At 47.7% G+C, this 21170-nt stretch overlaps 2 protein-coding genes across 2 annotated transcripts in view; one reads left to right on the top strand and one right to left on the bottom strand.

Moving 5' to 3' along the window:
* The window catches only part of NDUFAF2 (NADH:ubiquinone oxidoreductase complex assembly factor 2), a gene marked incomplete at both ends in the record, with an annotated part of 61199 nt that extends 49148 nt beyond the window's left edge, over positions 1-12051 (top strand). Inside the window, one exon of the mRNA XM_079548287.1 lies at positions 11788-12051. Within this exon, the coding sequence (XP_079404413.1) occupies positions 11788-12051 (264 nt within the window). The remainder of the gene's footprint in view (positions 1-11787) is intronic.
* A 2393-nt stretch (positions 12052-14444) lies between these two features.
* SMIM15 (small integral membrane protein 15) lies at positions 14445-14669 on the bottom strand (the record flags this gene model as incomplete). The annotated part of the gene is made up of 1 exon (XM_079548961.1): positions 14445-14669. The coding sequence occupies one exon, from the start codon at positions 14667-14669 to the stop codon at positions 14445-14447; it is 225 nt and encodes a 74-aa protein (XP_079405087.1).
* Positions 14670-21170: the final 6501 nt, after the last annotated feature.

Genomic DNA, 21170 nt, shown 5'->3' with positions numbered 1-21170 from the left:
GCAGCTGTATGGTGTCACTAAGGAGCTCTATGGGGCCACTATGGAGCTGTATGGTGTCACTGTGGAGCTCTTATGGTCATAATGGAGCTGTTATGGGGTAAGAATAGAACATTCATGGGGTCACCATGGAGCTCTGTGGGGTCACTGTGGAGCTCTGTGAGGTCACTGTGGAGCTCTATATGGTCATAAAGAAGCTGTTAAGGGGTATCACTGGAACATTTATGGGGTCACAGTGGAGCTTTATGGGGTCACTGTGGTACTCTGTGGGGTCATAATAGATGTATTATGTGGAACGTATGGAGCTCAATGGGGTCACTATGGATCTCCATGGGGTGCGTATGGAACTGTTCTCAGGTCCCTAAGAAGCTCTATGGGGTCACAAGAGAACTGTGACCGGGTCAAAGTGGATGATCGCAGGGATACCTGTGGGGCTCCATGGGTCGTAATGGAACTGTTTTGAGGTCACCATGGAGCTCTATGGGGTCTCTATGGAACTCCATGGGTCTCTATGGAACTCCATGGGGTGTCTATGGAACTGTTCTCAGTTCCCTATGAAGCTCTATGGCGTCACAAGGGGACTTGTGATAGGGTCACAGTGGAACATCGCAGGGATTCCAATGGAGCTCCATGGGGTCATAATGGAACTGTTTTGGGTTCACCATGGAGCTCTGTGGGGTCTCTATGGAGCTGCAGTGCAACACTGTGAAGCTCTAAGGGGTGATAATGGAACTGTGATGGGGTCTCTCTGCGGCTGTATGGGGACACTATGGAGCTCTGTATGTATGTATGTATGGGGGTCACTATGGTACTCTGTGGGGTCATAATAGATGTATTATGTGGAACGTACGGAGATCAATGGGGTCACAAGGGAACTGTTATGGGGTTACTATGGAGCTCTACTGATTCAGTATGCAGGTCTGTGGCGTCACTATGGAACTCTTATGGTCATAAGGGAACTGTAATGGGGTAACAGTGGAACTGTAATGGGGTCCCTATGAAGCCCCATGGGGTCACAATGGAAGTGTTTTGGGGTCACTATGGAGCTCGTAGTGGTCGTAATAGACCTGTTATTTGAAACCTACGGAGCACTGTGGGGACAGAATGGAACTTCAGTGGGGTCACTATGGATCTCCATGGGGTGCGTATGGAACTGTTCTCAGGTCCCTAAGAAGCTCTACGGGGTCATAATGGAACTGTTTTTGGGTCACTAGGCAGCTCTGTGGGGTCTCTATGGAACTCCATGGGGTGTGTATGGAACTGTTCTCAGTTCCCTATGAAGCTCTATGGGGTCACAAGGGGACTGTGAGGGGGTCACAATGAACAGCTGAGGGATTCCTTTGGAGATCCATGAGGTCATAATGGAACTGTTTTTGGGTCACCATGGAGCTCTATGGGGTCTCTTTGGAACTCCATGGGTCTCTATGAAACTCCATGGGGTTTCTATGGAACTGTTCTCAGTTCCCTATGAAGCTCTATGGGGTCACATGAGAACTGTGACGGGGTCACAGTGGAACATCGCAGGGATTCCTGTGGAGCTCCATGGGGTCATAATGGAACTGTTTTGGGGTCACCATGGAGCTCTATGGGGTCTCTATGGATCTCCATGGGTTGTCTGTGGAACTGTTCTCAGGTCCCTTAGAAGCTCTACGGGGTCATAATGGAACTGTTTTTGGGTCACTAGGCAGCTCTGTGGGGTCTCTATGGAACTCCATGGGTCTCTATGGAGCTCCATGGGATGTCTATGGAACTGTTCTCAGTTCCCTAAAAAGCTCTATGGGGTCACAAGGGGACTGTGAGGGGGTCACAGTGGAACATCGCAGGGATTCCAATGGAGCTCCATGGGGTCATAATGGAACTGTTTCGGGTTCACCATGGAGCTCTATGGGGTAACTATGGATCTCCATGGGGTGTCTGTGGAACTGTTCTCAGGTCCCTAAGAAGCTCTATAGGTTCGCAAGTGAGCTGTGATGGGGACACTATGGAACATCTCAGGGATTACTTTGGGTCTCCATGGGGTCATAATGGAACTGTTTTGGGGTCACCATGGAGATCTGTGGGGTCTCTATGGAGCTGTAGGGCAACACTGTGGAGCTCTAAGGGGTGATAATGGAACTGTGATGGGGTCACTCTGCAGCTGTATGGGGACACTAAGGAGCTCCACAGGGGGTCTGTGGAACTCTTTGGAGGTCCCTAAGACGCTCTGTGGGCTCCCAAGGGAACTGCTTAGGAGTCGCATGAAGCTCTATGGGCTCCTAGCGGAACTGTTGTGGGGTCACTCTCAAGCTCGATGGGGTCAGGATGGAAATGTTATGGGGCCACTATGGGGCTCGACGGGGTCTCCATGGAGCTGCTATGTGTTCATAATGGTCCTGTTATAGGGGCACTTTGGACCTCCGTGGAGTCTGCCTAGAATTATTATTAGGTGACTGAGAAGCTCAGTGGGGTCAGTATGGAACTGTTTTGGGGTCACTGTGCAGCTGTATGGTGTCACTAAGGAGCTCTATGGGGCCACTATGGAGCTGTATGGTGTCACTGTGGAGCTCTTACGGTCATAATGGAGCTGTTATGGGGTAAGAATAGAACATTCATGGGGTCACCATGGAGCTCTGTGAGGTCACTGTGGAGCTCTATATGGTCATAAAGAAGCTGTTAAGGGGTATCACTGGAACATTTATGGGGTCACTGTGGTACTCTGTGGGGTCATAATAGATGTATTATGTGGAACGTACGGAGCTCAATGGGGTCACAAGGGAGCTGTTATGGGGTCACTATGGAGCTCTACTGATTCAGCATGCAGCTCTAGGGCGTTACTATGGAACTTTTATGGTCATAAGGGAACTGTAATGGGGTAACAATGGAACTGTAATGGGGTCCTTATGAAGCCCCATGGGGTCATAATGGAAGTGTTTTGGGGTCACTATGGAGCTCGTTGAGGTCGTAATAGACCTGTAATTTGGAACCTGCGGAGCTCTGTGGGGACAGAATGGAACTTCAGTGGGGTCACTATGCAGCTCTATGGGGTCACTATGGATCTCCATGGGGTGCGTATGGAACTGTTCTCAGTTCCCTAAGAAGCTCTATGGGGTCACAAGAGAACTGTGACGGGGTCACAGTGGAACATCGCAGGGATTCCTGTGGAGCTCCATGGGGTCGTAATGGAACTGTTTTGGGGTCACAATGGAGCTTTATGGGGTCTCTATGGGTCTGCATGGGTTGTCTGTGGAACTGTTCTCAGGTCCCTCAGAGGCTCTACGGGGTCATAATGGAACTGTTCTTGGGTCACTAGGCAGCTCTCTGGGGTCTCTTTGGGACTCCATGGGTCTCTATGGAACTCCATGGGGTGTCTATGGAACTGTTCTCAGGTCCCTATGAAGCTCTATGGGGTCACAAGGGGACTGTGATGGGGTCACAATGGAACAGCTCAGGGATTCCTTTGGAGCTCCATGGGATCATAATGGAACTGTTTTCAGGTCACTATGGAGCTCTGTGGGGTCTCTATGGAACTCCATGGTGTGTCTATGGAACTGTTCTCAGGTCCTTAAGAAGCTCTATGTGGTCACGAGTGAGCTGTGATGGGGACACTATGGAACATCTCAGGGATTACTTTGGGTCTCCATGGGGTCTTAATGGAACTGTTTTGGGGTCACCATGGAGCTCTGTGGGGTCTCTATGGAGCTGTAGGGCAACACTGTGGAGCTCTTAGGGGTGATAATGGAATTGTGATGGGGTCACTCTGCAGCTGTATGGGGACACTAAGGAGCTCCACAGGGGGTCTGTGGAACTCTTTGGAGGTCCCTAAGACGCTCTGTGGGCTCCCAAGGGAACTGCTTAGGAGTCGCATGAAGCTCTATGGGCTCCTAGCGGAACTGTTGTGGGGTCACTCTCAAGCTCGATGGGGTCAGGATGGAAATGTTATGGGGCCACTATGGAGCTCGACGGGGTCACCATGGAGCTGCTATGTGTTCATAATGGTCCTGTTATAGGGGCACTTTGGACCTCCGTGGAGTCTGCCTAGAATTATTATTAGGTGACTGAGAAGCTCAGTGGGGTCAGTATGGAACTGTTTTGGGGTCACTGTGCAGCTGTATGGTGTCACTAAGGAGCTCTATGGGGCCACTATGGAGCTGTATGGTGTCACTGTGGAGCTCTTACGGTCATAATGGAGCTGTTATGGGGTAAGAATAGAACATTCATGGGGTCACCATGGAGCTCTGTGGGGTCACTGTGGAGCTCTATATGGTCATAAAGAAGCTGTTAAGGGGTATCACTGGAACATTTATGGGGTCACAGTGGAGCTTTATGGGGTCACTGTGGTACTCTGTGGGGTCATAATAGATGTATTATGTGGAACGTACGGAGCTCAATGGGGTCACAAGGGAGCTGTTATGGGGTCACTATGCAGCTCTATGGGGTCACTATGGATCTCCATGGGGTGCGTATGGAACTGTTCTCAGGTCCCTAAGAAGCTCTATGGGGTCACAAGAGAACTGTGACCGGGTCACAGTGGAAGATCGCAGGGATTCCTGTGGGGCTCCATGGGTCGTAATGGAACTGTTTTGAGGTCACCATGGAGCTCTATGGGGTCTCTATGGAACTCCATGGGTCTCTATGGAACTCCATGGGGTGTCTATGGAACTGTTCTCAGTTCCCTAAAAAGCTCTATGGGGTCACAAGGGGACTGTGATGGGGTCACAGTGGAACATCGCAGGGATTCCAATGGAGCTCCATGGGGTCATAATGGAACTGTTTTGGGTTCACCATGGAGCTCTATGGGGTAACTATGGATCTCCATGGGGTGACTATGGAACTGTTCTCAGGTCCCTAAGAAGCTCTATGGGGTCTCAAGAGAACTGTGATGGGGACACTATGGAACAGCTCAGGGATTACTTTGCGTCTCCATGGAGTCATAATGGAACTGTTTTGGGGTCACCATGGAGCTCTGTGGGGTCTCTATGGAGCTGTAGGGCAACACTGTGGAGCTCTAAGGGGTGATAATGGAACTGTGATGGGGTCTCTCTGCGGCTGTATGGGGACACTATGGAGCTCTGTATGTATGTATGTATGGGGGTCACTGTGGTACTCTGTGGGGTCATAATAGATGTATTATGTGGAACGTACGGAGATCAATGGGGTCACAAGGGAACTGTTATGGGGTTACTATGGAGCTCTACTGATTCAGTATGCAGGTCTATGGCGTCACTATGGAACTCTTATGGTCATAAGGGAACTGTAATGGGGTAACAATGGAACTGTAATGGGGTCCCTATGAAGCCCCATGGGGTCATAATGGAAGTGTTTTGGGGTCACTATGGAGCTCGTAGTGGTCGTAATAGACCTGTTATTTGAAACCTACGGAGCACTGTGGGGACAGAATGGAACTTCACTGGGGTCACTATGCAGCTCTATGGGGTCACTATGGATCTCCATGGGGTGCGTATGGAACTGTTCTCAGGTCCCTAAGAAGCTCTACGGGGTCATAATGGAACTGTTTTTGGGTCACTAGGCAGCTCTATGGGGTCTCTATGGAACTCCATGGGTCTCTATGGAACTCCATGGGGTGTCTATGGAACTGTTCTCAGTTCCCTATGAAGCTCTATGGGGTCACAAGGGGACTGTGAGGGGGTCACAATGAACAGCTGAGGGATTCCTTTGGGTCTCCATGGGATCATAATGGAACTGTTTTTGGGTCACCATGGAGCTCTATGGGGTCTCTATGGAAATCCGTGGGTCACTATGGAGCTCTATGGGGTGTCTATGGAACTGTTCTCAGTTCCCTAAAAAGCTCTATGGGGTCACAAGGGGACTGTGATGGGGTCACAGTGGAACATTGCAGGGATTCCAATGGAGCTCCATGGGGTCATAATGGAACTGTTTTCGGGTCACCATGGAGCTCTATGGGGTAGCTATGGATCTCCATGGGGTGTCTGTGTAACTGTTCTCAGGTCCCTAAGAAGCTCTATAGGGTCGCAAGTGAACTGTGATGGGGACACTATGGAACATCTCAGGGATTACTTTGGGTCTCCATGGGGTCTTAATGGAACTGTTTTGGGGTCACCATGGAGCTCTGTGGGGTCTCTATGGAGCTGTAGGGCAACACTGTGGAGCTCTAAGGGGTGATAATGGAACTGTGATGGGGTCACTCTGCAGCTGTATGGGGACACTATGGAGCTCCACAGGGGGTCTGTGGAACTCTTTGGAGGTCCCTAAGACGCTCTGTGGGCTCCCAAGGGAACTGCTTAGGAGTCGCATGAAGCTCTATGGGCTCCTAGCGGAACTGTTGTGGGGTCACTCTCAAGCTCGATGGGGTCAGGATGGAAATGTTATGGGGCCACTATGGGGCTCGACGGGGTCACCATGTAGCTGCTATGTGTTCATAATGGTCCTGTTATAGGGGCACTTTGGACCTCCGTGGAGTCTGCCTAGAATTATTATTAGGTGACTGAGAAGCTCAGTGGGGTCAGTATGGAACTGTTTTGGGGTCACTGTGCAGCTGTATGGTGTCACTAAGGAGCTCTATGGGGCCACTATGGAGCTGTATGGTGTCACTGTGGAGCTCTTACGGTCATAATGGAGCTGTTATGGGGTAAGAATAGAACATTCATGGGGTCACCATGGAGCTCTGTGAGGTCACTGTGGAGCTCTATATGGTCATAAAGAAGCTGTTAAGGGGTATCACTGGAACATTTATGGGGTCACTGTGGTACTCTGTGGGGTCATAATAGATGTATTATGTGGAACGTACGGAGCTCAATGGGGTCACAAGGGAGCTGTTATGGGGTCACTATGGAGCTCTACTGATTCAGCATGCAGCTCTAGGGCGTCACTATGGAACTTTTATGGTCATAAGGGAACTGTAATGGGGTAACAATGGAACTGTAATGGGGTCCTTATGAAGCCCCATGGGGTCATAATGGAAGTGTTTTGGGGTCACTATGGAGCTCGTTGAGGTCGTAATAGACCTGTAATTTGGAACCTGCGGAGCTCTGTGGGGACAGAATGGAACTTCAGTGGGGTCGCTATGCAGCTCTATGGGGTCACTATGGATCTCCATGGGGTGCGTATGGAACTGTTCTCAGGTCCCTAAGAAGCTCTATGGGGTCACAAGAGAACTGTGACGGGGTCACAGTGGAACATCGCAGGGATTCCTGTGGAGCTCCATGGGGTCGTAATGGAACTGTTTTGGGTTCACCATGGATCTCTGTGGGGTAACTATGGATCTCCATGGGGTGTCTGTGGAACTGTTCTCAGGTCCCTCAGAGGCTCTACAGGGTCATAATGGAACTGTTTTTGGGTCACCATGGAGCTCTATGGGGTCTCTTTGGAACTCCATGGGTCTCTATGGAACTCCATGGGGTGTCTATGGAACTGTTCTCAGGTCCCTATGAAGCTCTATGGGGTCACAAGGGGACTGTGATGGGGACACTATGGAACATCTCAGGGATTACTTTGGGTCTCCATGGGGTCTTAATGGAACTGTTTTGGGGTCACCATGGAGCTCTGTGGGGTCTCTATGGAGCTGTAGGGCAACACTGTGGAGCTCTAAGGGGTGATAATGGAACTGTGATGGGGTCACTCTGCAGCTGTATGGGGACACTAAGGAGCTCCACGGGGGGTCTGTGGAACTCTTTGGAGGTCCCTAAGATGCTCTGTGGGCTCCCAAGGGAACTGCTTAGGAGTCGCATGAAGCTCTATGGGCTCCTAGCGGAACTGTTGTGGGGTCACTCTCAAGCTCGATGGGGTCAGGATGGAAATGTTATGGGGCCACTATGGAGCTCTACTGATTCAGTATGCAGCAGAATGGGTGGTGGAACAGCGTCTGACTTTGCTATGGAGGGGCAGTCAGCTCCACGCTTGAGGACAGCATCTTCCGGTAAAGAAAGAAGGTTATAGTTGTAGGTGATTCCCTTCTACATGGAACTGAGGGGCCAATATTTCGACCTGACCCCACCCTGAGGGATGTGTGCTGCCTCCCTAGGGCACGGGTCACGGTCATCTCTAGAAAGCTTCCTAGGCTTATTCGCCCATCTGACTACTGCCCCATATTTATAGTTCAGGTTGACAGTGATGTTGCTGCCAGGAGTAGCCTAAGGGCTATCAAGAATGACTTCAAGGGTCTGGGGACGGTACTGGATGGTGCAGGAGGGCAGGTGGTCTTCTCTTCTATACCTTCAGTGGCGGGGAAGGACACTTAGAGGATCAATAAAACCCTCCTCGTCAATAAATGGCTTAGAGGCTGGTGCAGGCACAGGAGCTTTGGTTTTTTTGACCATGGGGCAATTTATTTGGCTCCTGGCATTATGGCTGCGGATGGAGCTCACCTGTCTGCAAGGGGTAAAATTACGTTAACAGTAAAAGGAAGACTAGAGAGAATGTGGCTCCCCTGCTAAGTGACGGGGCTGTTCTGGTAACAGGGGATGCTGAGAAGGCAGAGATACTGAATGCCTTCTTTGCTTCTGTCTTCAGTGAAAAACCTCCCCCTTAGGAATCCGAGACCCTGGAGGTTAGTGAGAGGGTCTGGGGAATGGAAGACCTCCCTTCAGTCAGGGAAGAGGTGGTCCGAGAGCGCCTAGGCAACACCAGTGTTCACAAATCCATGGGACCCGATGGGATGCATCCACGGGAGCTGAGGGAGCTGGCAGAGGTGATTGCTGAACTGCTTTCAGTCATCTTTGAGAGGTCTTGGAGGACGGGGGAGGTGCCTGAAGACTGGAGGATAGTCAATGTCACTGCGGTCTTCAAAAAGGGCAAGAAAGAAGATCCAGGCAATTATAAGCCAGTCAGCCTCACCTCTGCCCCTGGAAAGGTGATGGAACAGCTGGTGCTGGATGTCATCTCCAGACAACTGGAAGAAAAGGAGGTTATCAAGAGTAGTCAGCATGGGTTCACCAGGGGGAGGTCGTGCTTGACCAACCTGGCAGCCTTCTATGATGTTGTCTCTGGCTGGGTGGATGGGGGGAGAGCAGTGGATGTAGTCTGCCTTGATTTCAGCAAGGCATTTGATACTGTCCCCCATGATATCCGTATAACAAAGCTGAGCAAGTGTGGGATAGATGAGTGGACAGTGAGGTGGGTTGAGAACTGGCTGACTGGCAGAGCGCAGAGGGTCGTTGTTGGTGGTGCAGAGTCTGGTTGGAGGCCTGTAACCAGCGGTGTTCCTCAGGGGTCGGTGCTGGGTCCGGTCTTGCTCAACATCTTCATCAGTGGCCTTGATGAGGAGATAGTGGCCACCCTCAGCAAGTTTGCTGATGATACGAAGTTGGGAGGATTGGCTGACACGCCTGAAGGCCGTGCTGCCATTCAGCGAGACCTGGACAGGCTGAAGAGCTGGGCAGAACAAAACCGGATGAGGTTTAACAGAAGTAAGTGTAGAGTCTTGCATCTGGGGAGGAATAATTGCATGCAGCGGTACAGGTTGGGGGATGAGCTGCTGGAGAGGAGCTCTGCGGAAAGGGACCTGGGTGTCCTGGTGAACGACAGGTTGGCCATGAGCCAGCAGTGTGCCCTTGTGGCCAAGAGGGCCAATGGCTTACTGGGGTGCATTAAAAAGAGCGTGGCCAGCAGGTCGAGGGAGGTGATCCTCCCCCTCTACTCTGCCCTGGTAAGGCCTCATCTGGAGTACTGCGTCTGTTCAGCCTTGAGAAAAGAAGACTGAGAGGGGACCTGATCCAGGTCTATAAATATCTAAGGTGTGGGGGCAGAATGGCGAGGCCTGTCTCTTTTCAGTGGTGAGTGGAGACAGGACAAGGGGAAACGGCCGGAAACTGCAGCACAGGAAGTTCCGCACAAATGTGCACAAGAACTTCTTTACAGTGAGGTGACGGAGCACTGGAACAGGCTGCCCAGGGAGGTGGTGGAGTCTCCTTCTCTGGAGATGTTCAAGACCTGCCTGGATGCCTACCTGTGCGACCTGCTGTAGGGAACCTGCTTTGGCAGGGGGGTTGGACTTCGATTCAACCCCTACAGTTCTGTGATTCTGTGAATAGCCTCAAGTTGTGCCAGAGAAGGTTTAGGCTGGGTATTAGGAAAAATTTCTTCTCCGAAAGAGTGGTCAGGAGCTGGAATGAGCTGCCTAGGGAGATGGTGGAGGCACCATCCCTGGAGGTGTTCAAGAAACATGTAGGTGCAGTACTTCGGAAGATGGTTTAGTGGGCAACGTTGGTGGTAGGTTCATGGTTGCAATGGATGATCTTAGAACTCTTTCCTAGCCTTAATGATTCTGTGATTCTGTGGTTTTAAATGTTGCATGTACTTGCTCTCAGCTTTTTGCAGCATCGTACAGCTTAATGCAATTCCTAAAATCTGAGAAAGAAGTGCACTGGTCTAGTTTCTCCTTCTTTGCCATATACTTGCAACTTGGAGAAAGCTGCACAGACTTTCTCCTCCAATATCACAGTTCTAAGCTTCCTTGTTAAGTGGCACTGGTTACAATTAAGTTGTCTTTGATTTCAAAATACAAAAATTCATATCACATTTTTGCTTTTTTCTTCTATTACTCTCAGCTGTCTGCCATAACAAGAGTGTAGGCAAGTTTTGTTAGCAGAATGTACAAATCATCCTTCTACTTGGGAGCATATGGTAAAAGATAAAAGAGAAACATCTGTATTTTCCATGGCTGTTTTCTTTGTGTTTGCTTTGGGAGTTCTTTGTATGTTCCTGTGAAGCAGCTGTTTTTTCTATTATTCTTGTGGACAGGACAGTAATTACACTTGCTCCAAGTTCAAGCAGACAAGTTGCAATTCACAGGATCAGCTTTATTGGCGAATTTCCAGTTTTAACCTGTACCCAACCATGCTTCTGTACAGTTCTATAATGTTGAATCAGCAAGTTTTACAAACCTTCTCTGAATATGTCGTGAATGCTTTTTTGCTTTGTAGTAGGATTGTGCTTCAGATAAGGTAGTGGCTTCAGTTGATCCAAGTGAGGAGGTAAGCTTCTTCACATCACTTTAATGTGGACTTTTTTTTACTTGTGCAAAGGCACTAGGTGTGATTTTAGAATGTTTATAAAAGCAGTACATTTATTTTGGCTTATATGCGAGGTAGATAGGCAGAGTTAACATACAGCCTAAGTACTGGTGCATGTGGTGTCCATGCTGCAATGCCCTGTTGGCCTTTGTTGGCCAAGAAGAAATCAGCTGGAGATGTGTTGGCCATGCAGAGCTGTCTTCTGGATCTCTGGAGCAGGGTTTACCTCAGGCAGTTTTGTGCCTTTATTTTCTTTATGCTAGTGTAGGGTTGGTTGGTTTGCTTTTCTCCTGAATTACTAGTTCCATCTCAGTAATTCTAGGTCTGCCCTAGCTCCTCAGACTTATCTACGCTTTATTGGCTTTGGTTTGGACTTATATACTAAGAGACAAAGTTGTCCATCTGCATTTTCCAAAACTGCACCCACGACAGATGCCTTAAGTCACAGGCCTACTGCGTTACAGGAAGGAACACCAGTGATAAAGTAGTAAGTGCTATATAGAAAAGTGTTAAGGGTAACTTATTTTCAGTGCACTTGTTGATGACTGGTGAATTACTTTCTCTTTTTGATCTAATGGAATAGTGAAATTGGGGCATCACTATATAGTTTTGCTTCAACAAATCAACACATTAGCACTGTAAACTAGGGCTGAAATTGGTTGTAGAAAAATAATCAATTTTGTTAAGTTTTATTTTACTTATATGCTTGAAAATTTGGATAATAAAATAAAGAAAAGCAGTGACCATTTAAATTTTTTCTTTCCAACATCATGCATTGCATTTCCTTCTGCTCTGTGTAATTATCTTTCTACTTTGTCTTTAGGAGATTCTTAAGAATGAGATGTACAGACAAGAAATGAAACAGAAGGTCAAAGACGTGTATGAAAAAGATAAGCTCCTTCAGATCAAGGAATATAAGGAGGGACTTGTTGCTGAACCAGTTCATGCTCAGGTTAAAGGCCACGCGTCAGCTCCCTACTATGGAAAGAAAGAGCCATCCCAAGACCCAGCAAGCACTTCAGGTTCCTTTCAGCCGGGTTCCTGGATGCCACCAGGAAGTGACAGTAGTAAAAAGAACCAGCTTTGATGTACAAACATTGCCAACGGATAAATGCTTTAATAGGCATCATAAACAGCTGTGATGTATAGTGGCCATGCAATAAAGTAGTATTAAATCCAAGTTTCGTTTATTTTTGCAGTTGTTCAGAGAGGCTTAATTGTGCCATATTGCTACAACACATTTTAATTCAGTGGAAAACAGGGTGGGTTACTGAGGAAGTCCATTCTCAAGTGTTTGTTTCTTTTCCTGGTATTCATTAGATCACTAAAGATAAGTTTTCTAGGTAATTTTCTCAAATGACTCTAAATTGCTTTTTTCTTGAAGATGGATTTATCTTTGTGTTTGATGTAGTGAATTTCAGTTGATCAGTACACATACATTATCTTCTCAAACATAGGTGTTAAAAGAAGTTCTTAATTACAGTTAGTTTCCAGGGCTGAACCCGTATGCTGAACTTTCAAGCTTCTGATAATTGGACAGAAAAGTTTGTTTCACTAACAGGAATCATTGTGATACTGCAGTAATTTCAGACATTCTTGTGATTTATTTTAATAAAGGAATTAATGTATCTGAATAATGTGTGAGTTGCTACCAGCAGTAAGCAGGGGATAGATTCAGTCTGAGTTAAACTGTTTAACACTATTTTAAGAGAGGTTGGAAGCATCAAGTAAGGCAAACAAAAAATAGCTAAGTGGTTCTGGGAGAAGAGGTTATTCCTGATATCCACCCCAAAAATTAATTTTTACTTGCTTAGAAATGTTTGAGAACTTTAAATCAAAATAAAAGTCACACCACCTTTTTAAAAAGCATATTTTGAAAAAGTATCAAATTTATTTTAAACCATGTAGGTACGCATTTTAAACTATCTAGGTATCAAAGGTGGAATACATACACATTTGACAACATTTCCAAGAGCGGTGACTTGATTTCATGTACCATGAAATGTCAAAACATAATTCCAATAACACTTGTTGTTCTGACCAACGGAACTGAAAGATGGTCATCAGATACTGGTTGCAGGTAGGTACTTCATATTTACTTCAAGTCATTGCAGTAAAACTTCCCCTTTATCCTGCTGCTATCAGCCAGCTCTGTAAGTCTCTGCTGAATGGGATGTTATCTAAAGATTTTACTTTTAACCATATAACGGACTAGTTGCTAGACAGAACAGCTCCATGCTGCCATTTAGAAATATGCTAAGTGTAAAAACCTAATGACTTCCACAAACTCTTCAGAATTAGGCTGAAAAAATCAGGCTGTGAAAAATTAACCATTTGTTAGAAAAAGGAGAATTGGAATTAAGGTTAAAGTTTTTTTGCATATTTACAACAAAAAACTTCACTTGGACTGTTTCTGCTATGCCAGCATTTTGTAATCTGGGTTACAGCAGATCTTCAGGAGCTGTCAGAGCAAAATAATACCACCTAAACTCAGAAGGTCCTAAAGCGCAGGTAGCTAGAGGGCCAGCAAGTAGGAAGAACTTGTGTCACCAGTATGCATATTCTACTTGGGTAGTCTCCCATGGCCAACTGCTACAGGTCACAAAAGATAGAACTCGAGGCCACCTGGGCCCTTCATCTGTTACCACTTATGGCTATTCTTTGAGGCAAAAAATCTTCTGCAGACAAACAAGTTAGAGATGGACAGTAATTAGAGAAAACCAAACAACACTATAGAGTACAGGAGTAGCCTCAGACAAAAGAAGGTACTAAAGACAAGAAATTAGTTTCCCAGAGTTTGGGCTGAACTTGAAGACTGCTGATGGGTGGGTTGTAGAGGAAACAGGAGAAGTCAGTTTGGTTCATGTGCAGACAAGCCCCACCAGCTGAGCTACTGCAGACCTGATGGGCATGCAGTGAATGAACTGCACAGCCATATGCACTGCACGCATTGAAAGTGTGTCAGTAAAACAACAGCAAACAAGAATCTCGGAAGACAAATGCTCCACAGCTCTGCTGCAGGTGTACCCGAACCTCCCTTCCCATAGTCCAGTTAAACCAGGAACTGCAAATACACGTAAGCACAACGTGAACTACTGCTGCAATGGAGAAGCATGTGCTACACTAAGAAACCAAAGGTCATAGCATTAAGGAGTCATTTACATTATCCCCATAATTGGACTCTTTTTGAGTCATAGCTCAGCTAAAGAAAAAGATATGTCCCTAAAGCTCCCCAACTATTTCATTTTTAAATATAACATGCAAATCTGGAGAAGCAGTCTGCACAGAAACATAAGCAGGAGATGAAGTGACTGTGTCACTGGGGCAGCTTCTAACACAGATGATTTCAGCAGAAGTTAAAATTTCATAATTCAAGAAACAACAGCATCAAGTATCAAAGGATGGTTACAACACAAAACGTACAGCAGTGCTTCAATAATAAAGTGAATTCTCTGCCCAAGGAAGGCCTTTCTTGCCCATTTAATCCTTCTTTGCTCGTTTGGCCTTTACAATGTTCTCCTGGCGTTTCCGTTTCTTCTTCTGCTCTCGCTCCCTGGTCTCAATCATTTTTGCAAGCTTCCACGACAGTGCTGCACTGATAATGAACAGGGGCGTGAGGACCAGGATCACTGTAGTGAGGAAACCATAGGGGTCCTTGGCAGCCCATTCCACAATGTACACAGCCCAAGCCTTCACGTCAAACATCTCAGCCGCTTTTTTACAGGGGAGACACTGTAGAAAAAGAAGTTTGAGTATTCAGAAAAACTGAAGTGCACACACACGCACGCATTCCTATTTTAAGCCATTTTTTTTTCATCACTTGTGGGTTTGTTTTTGCTAAGAGTTAAGCACTGCATAGTATACAAGTGTAATATAAATGACAGAATCATAAAGGCTGGAAAAACCAGTAAGATCATCTAGTGCAACCATCACCACCATGCCTACTGACCGTGTCCCTCACTGCCACATCTACATGGCTCCTGATCACCTCCATCGAGTGAAGTGACTCCACTTCACTCAGGGCACAACAGGGCAGCCTGTTTCAATACCTCACTGCTCTGAGACAAAACTCTTCTTGGTATCCAACCTGAACCTGCCCCAGTGCGATTGGAGGCCATCAACTCCTGTCGTGTCTCTATTACACGAAGAAGAGGCCGACCCCAACCTTAACACAATTTTCCTTCAGGCAGGGCGGACAGCGGTAAGGACTGCCCCGAACCTCCTCTTCTCCAGACTAGACAATCCCAGTCCCCTCGCTTATAACACAAAAAACGAGTTATTTTATGCGGCAGACCTGCAAATACAGAGGAAAAAGCACGAGCTGCTTTCAGAACAAGAACCGGGAACAAAGGTTCGTCTTTCTCCGAGTCTCACTGCGGAGGGTTCTCAGCCCGAGGCCGCCGTCACCACCAGCCGCGCACGGCCACGCGGCCCGGCCACGCCGCAGCCCCGCGGCCTCCTCCCGCCCCCTCCCCACGGCCACGTCTCACCTGCACCAGCGGGAGGGCGGCGCCGCGGGCACGGCAAGCGACGGACGGGCAGCACCGAGGTCCCTGCGGAGAGAAGACACAGCCCGTGAGGGAGAGGCGCCCGGCGCCGCCCGGCCCCGGCAGCGCGCCGCCCGGCTCGGGGAGCCCCGCCCGGAGAGCGGGCGGCGGCAACGGGACGGCATCGCGGGCGGGGGGGGGACCGCGCCGCCTCTCGCTTTCCTCCCGCCGGCGCCTCCTGCCCCGGCCGCCCCCCGCCCCGCGGTACCGCCACCCCGCGGAGCGCCGCGCTACCGAGCGGAAGCAGGAAGCGGGAAGCGGGAAGCGGGAAGCGAAGGAGGCCGACGCCCCGCCCCGCGCTGCGGCTGCCCAGAGCGGCGCTGCCGGTGGCCCGCGCCGCCAGTCCCCGCCCCGCCGCGCGAGCGCACGCAGTGACGCGGGCGCACCCGGCTGGCTGGGAGCTGTTCCCTCAGGCAGCCGTCCCGCCGTCGCTATCAGTTCGGGAGGTTCTCTGCAGCGTAAAACCAAACGCTACAGCGGCGCTTTGATTTTGTAGACGTACTTTTCTTCCACGAGCGCTTCTGTGGGTCAAGGGAGAGACCAGGCAAATGAAGACATGCTTTGCCGAAAAAGAGAACCGTTGGCAAAGATTTGACCAACCTGACATGTTATAGCCTGAATGCTTTAAGTGCAGCAGTATGCGGTGTGTTCCTTTGGATGATCGGCTACCCAGAACCGGCCTGCGGTGTCCAGGCTCTCTCTCGTGGCAGCTCCGTGCATGAGTTATTCGGCCGTGTATGTGGCATTAGAGCTCTGCGGTATGAGCCCCTGCTTGGTCTGGGGTTGGACATTGCTAGCGCAATGGAACTACCTTAATTTATCAGAGAAGAGGAGTTGTGTTAATGTCCTTCCAGTACTTAGGGGAGCTTGTGAGCAGGAGTGGAATCGTGGTCTGAGAGTGGTAGGACACAGGGGGATGGCTTTAGATGGAAAGAGAAGAGCTTTATGTTAGCTGTGAAGAAGAAACAGTTCGGTTCAGTTCAGTTGCATATATCAAAATAAGCCCCGACTCCATCAACAGCTGTCCACAGCTTCTTGATATCATAATCCTTAAAGCTACTGAAAAGTTAGCCTCTAGTTCCAGCCTTCCCCATTATGTTCCCCCAACACTTCCATCTATCTGTTTCTATCTGTCTTTTCTAAGCTCTGTCAATACTACTGTATTAAGTTCTTTATCAAGAGAGTGGTGAGGTGCTGGCACAGGCTGCCCAGAGAGACTGTGGATGCCCCATGCAGCCAAACGGAGCCCAGAATTCCCAGAGTTCTTACAGCAAGCAGCAGGACCGCCAGCACACACCACTGGAATGCTTTACAAGACCTCATTAGGTGTGTGTTGATCTTCACTGCAATTATGGCAGATAATTGCTTGCTTTGTAAATCTGCACCTTCTTTAACATCTCTTCTAGGATACCTTTTAGTGACCATTTCTGTTAATTTCTGTCTGTGTGCTGGCGCGCTAATTAAACCAAGCACTTTTTAATTCAGTAACTCAGTTATAAATAAGAAAATTGGAGAACTTTGGAAGGAGCAGGAAAGGATACACTGGTATAAGATCGCATCATTTAAAGTGTGTTTTACCAGTCATGGTTTGATGATTTGTACTGAAGAATCCAGTGTTTTATTTGGGGTCATTCCAGATACACAGGACAGGAAGGAACTTCAGTTAGAAGAGAATTCAGCGCATTGGTGACTACATGATCTCAGTGCCAGCAGCTGCAGATGTAGCATCAAAATATCACACAGTAAGGACGTGCGAACCATCAACTTTGCTAAAATTAAACCAGTAGTTAATTTTTAAAGTTTTCTTACGTATCTGTACAGCACTGAAGTTAGTTTAAATGCAGTTTCATGGCAGCGTGGTGGAGTGGATGAGCTTCACTGTCCTTTGCCACATTTTCAGAGGGGTGGAGGAATTGGAATGTTGTTGCTCCTAAAATCCAAATCCCAAAATGATAAAGTCAGATACAAGGCAGAGAAATGTGCTCAGAATGTAACACTGGCCTGAGAAATTTTCATGAAAGCAAAGCATTTCCTGTGCCAGCAGCCCTGAAGAGCCTGTGCTGAGTGTGTGTGGTGAAGACAAGTGCTGAGTGAAAGTGTCTGTTTGTCTGGATGCGTTGACATGCATCAGTGATACAGAATGCTTCTATATAAGGAAGCTGCTAAGTGTTTCACGCAGTGTAACTTCTAACCATCCTTTTGACGTTGGTAAATTCGGAGGTTACAATGGCTCCTGGAAGCTGTTTTTTCCCCTACAAGCAGCATGAGTTCTCCAATAAGCTTTATGTGTACTTAGTAATTTCCTGCCCATGCTGTATCCCACTTGCTGGATGTTCCCGTTACTGGAAGGGTCAGGTGGAAATTTCTGCTGTGACACAATGGTGTTTTTAGAAGTGTTTTGAAAATTAAGCCTACTGCATTTTTCCCCCTCATCTTGTAAAATCTCAGAGCTGTGAAAGCTTTATTGGTACTTTTTTTTTTTTGACTGTGCGTGATACATCCACGGCATGAGTCAGCCAATAGCAGCCTGGTTTTCCTAGCTTTACTTGAGCCAATAAAGATCCTTTGTGTCACTGGGGATTAAGGATTCTTTCTCTGCTACAAATCACTATTTAAAGACATTGGGGTTTTATGTTTAAGTGGATCTGCAGTACATCTTAATTCTGTAAACTGCACAAGCAACCCCCTACGTTTGTAGTTTGGTTGCCATTCAACACAGCAAGGCTGGAGTGTCCGGGATGAAGATGGTCGAAAACATGACTTTCACTCTGCTTAATTCTCCTCCGGTCATCCTTATGAATTTTTGAGAAATGTGTAGGGCAGTGCATGACATATGGACTAAGCAGAGTATGCACACTTTGAGATCATAAAAAAGTACTAATGCATATCTGTATCTATATGGAGAGATATAAACTCATATAAGCATGAAAAGAAATAGAAATATATGTAATATTAAATTAAAGATTGATCAAATGCTGTTGGAGGCCTCATTTTTTGGTAATAGTGTTATTTTTATATCCTTACAATGAATTATATAATTGAAAATCCAAAGGGCGTCAAGCCTTACTCCAACATTTATTTGTTTCTATTTCAATTCTTCTTATAGTCAAGGAAAAAAAAAAAGAAGAAGAAGAAAAAAAGAAAAAAAAAAAACCAAAAGCAAAAAAGAAAGTAAAGGAGTAATCAAACTGAAGTTATACAGATAACACGGATTTTCTGTGTGACACCTTTTGCTATGGCCATGACTGATTCAGTAGGTCATTGGACGGTGGGATGGGATTTCTTGGGTTGTTTTCAACGAGGCAGTCGGCACCGCTGCAGCTCGTTCTGCGGTGATGAGAGGTTTCCAAGCACCGAGGAAACGCTGGGGCAGGGTAGGGCCGTCCGGAGCCGCCCGCAGCGCCGGCCCGAGCAGCGGCGTCACATCGCGCACATACGAAGGCAGCCTCTAGGGGGCGCAAGCGACCCGGACAGGCGCTGCGGGCGCTGCGCGACTGCACGGGAGCGGCGGCCCGCGACCGAAGGATGCGAGGCGGACTACTTCTCATCCGGGAACGTCAGGAGGTCGCGCTGTATTGAAACTAACAACTCACCGCTGCTGCAACAGCCGGGCCGAGGCAGAAGCCCAGCCTGGGGAAGCCACAGCCTGACCAGCTGACGTGCACCCGAGGCAGGATGCCCGGGGAGTGACAGACCTTTGGTTGTGCGGTGACCCAGAGTCTGGAAAGTCACAGAATCACAGAATGTGCCCTGCTGGCCCATCTTTTTGAGCAGGTTGCCAGGCTGCATGAGGACATTTCCAGGCTGACATACAGCAATCAGAGAGATTGATGCATGGTATTGAATACTGACACGATTAGACCAACAGCGGCTGAGCTGCAAGAACCAATGTTTCTAGTATTAAAGGCTCTGAGAGAGAGATACATAGGTTGTTAACAATCATATTCCTGCAGCAGACAACACTGAGAAGAAGGCACCTCAGTCTCTAGTGATTCACAACAATATGGCTCCACTTCAATCCCCACCCTCCAGCCTCACTATGAAAAAATGGTATGAAGCTCTTACAGCTCTAGATGCCTGTGACACCCCTGTCCAACATCTGCAAGAAGGAACAGTTCCAAAAGCCTACAGTGGATATTGTAAAAAGAAGCAAGTGCTTGTAGCAAGTGATTCCCCATTAGAAGTGATTCCCCTCTGCCAGCCTGGGGGGAAGTCTTGCGAGATTTACTGCTTCCTGGGAGCCAAGATCTGGGACACTGTCAAGAGAGTTCCATAGCTTGTAAAGAGGAGGAACTGCAATCTGCTATTGCTCTTTCATGTGAGCATGAACACACTGGAAGCAAGAGCATGGGCAGAATCAAAGAAAACAAGAAAGCCCTGAGAGTTCAAGTGAATCACACTGGTTTCCAAGTTATCCTCTTAAACTGTGCCAGTTGGATGAATGAGGGCAGCCAGAAACAGACATGTGATGCATATCAACTCCTGGCTATGTGGCTGATGCTGGCAACAGTGTTTTGGTTTTTATGAAACTTCTATGAACATTATAACCTGTTAGGGAAGATGGGATCCACCCATCTAGGAGAGGCAGGGCAGTCTTTGGCAGAAGGCTGGCCAACCTGGTGAGGTGGGCTTTAAACTGAAGGACTGAGGATGAGGTCCGAAATGACAATGATCGTGGCAGCTGACTGGGGATTGAGCCAGGCCAACCGAAACAGTGATAAATGTTCCCTAACAGCCTCCTCTGGTATGAGCCAGAGGCTGTGTAAAACTATGGGAAATCTTCTTGTATACCTCTAGAGATATCTGCATCCTCTGCTCCCTTTTCTTCTCTGAAGTGCTTGTATACCAACACAAGAAGCATGGGGAATAAGCAGGATCTGTGTACATTCACAAGGCCATGATCTCACTGCAGTTGTGAAGACTTGATGGGACAGCTTGCATGACTGAAATGCTGTCATGGGTAGCTATGTACTTGCTATGAAAGATAGGTCAGCAGTGCGAGTTGCTCTTTATGTGAAAGAGCAACTGGAGTGCATTGAGCTCTGTCTAGGAATGAATGACAAATGAGTGGAGAGCTTTTGGGTGAGAATTAAGGGACAAACTCATATGGGTGGTGTTGTTATCAGTGTTTATTTCAGGCCACCTGATCAGGAGAAAAAAGTTGATGAGGCCTTCCACAGATAGCTGGAAGTAGTCTCACAGTCACAGGCACTGTTTCTCATGGGGGTTTTCAATCACCCTGATATTTGCTGGAAAAGCAACACATCCAGGCACACATGGTCCAGAAAGCTCCTGCAGTGCACTGAAGATAACTTTCTGATGCAAGTAGTAGAGAAATTAATGAGGAGAGGTGTGATGCTGGACCTTCTTTGTAAGAAATGGTTGTGAACGTGAAGCCTGGGTGTAGCCTTGAATGCAGTGACCATGATACAGGATGATACAGAGTTCAGGATCTTGAATGAAAGAAACTAGGCAGTAAGTAGAACTGAACCCTGGACTTTAGTAGAGACAACTTTGACCTCTTCAAACTTGGTGGTATCCCATGGATTAGAGAACTGGAAGATAAGGGGACCCAAGACATTTGGTTGATATTCAAGCACAACTTCTTCCAAGCTCAAGCTCGGTGCATCCCTAAGAATACGAATCAGGCAAAGGTGGC

This window comes from Tetrao urogallus (genome assembly GCF_951394365.1).
Source record: "Tetrao urogallus genome assembly, chromosome: Z".
In the NCBI taxonomy this organism is placed as follows: Eukaryota; Metazoa; Chordata; class Aves; order Galliformes; family Phasianidae; genus Tetrao; species Tetrao urogallus.
The sequence above is the reverse complement of the archived record's forward strand: the minus strand, read 5'-3'. Positions and strand labels throughout refer to the sequence as shown.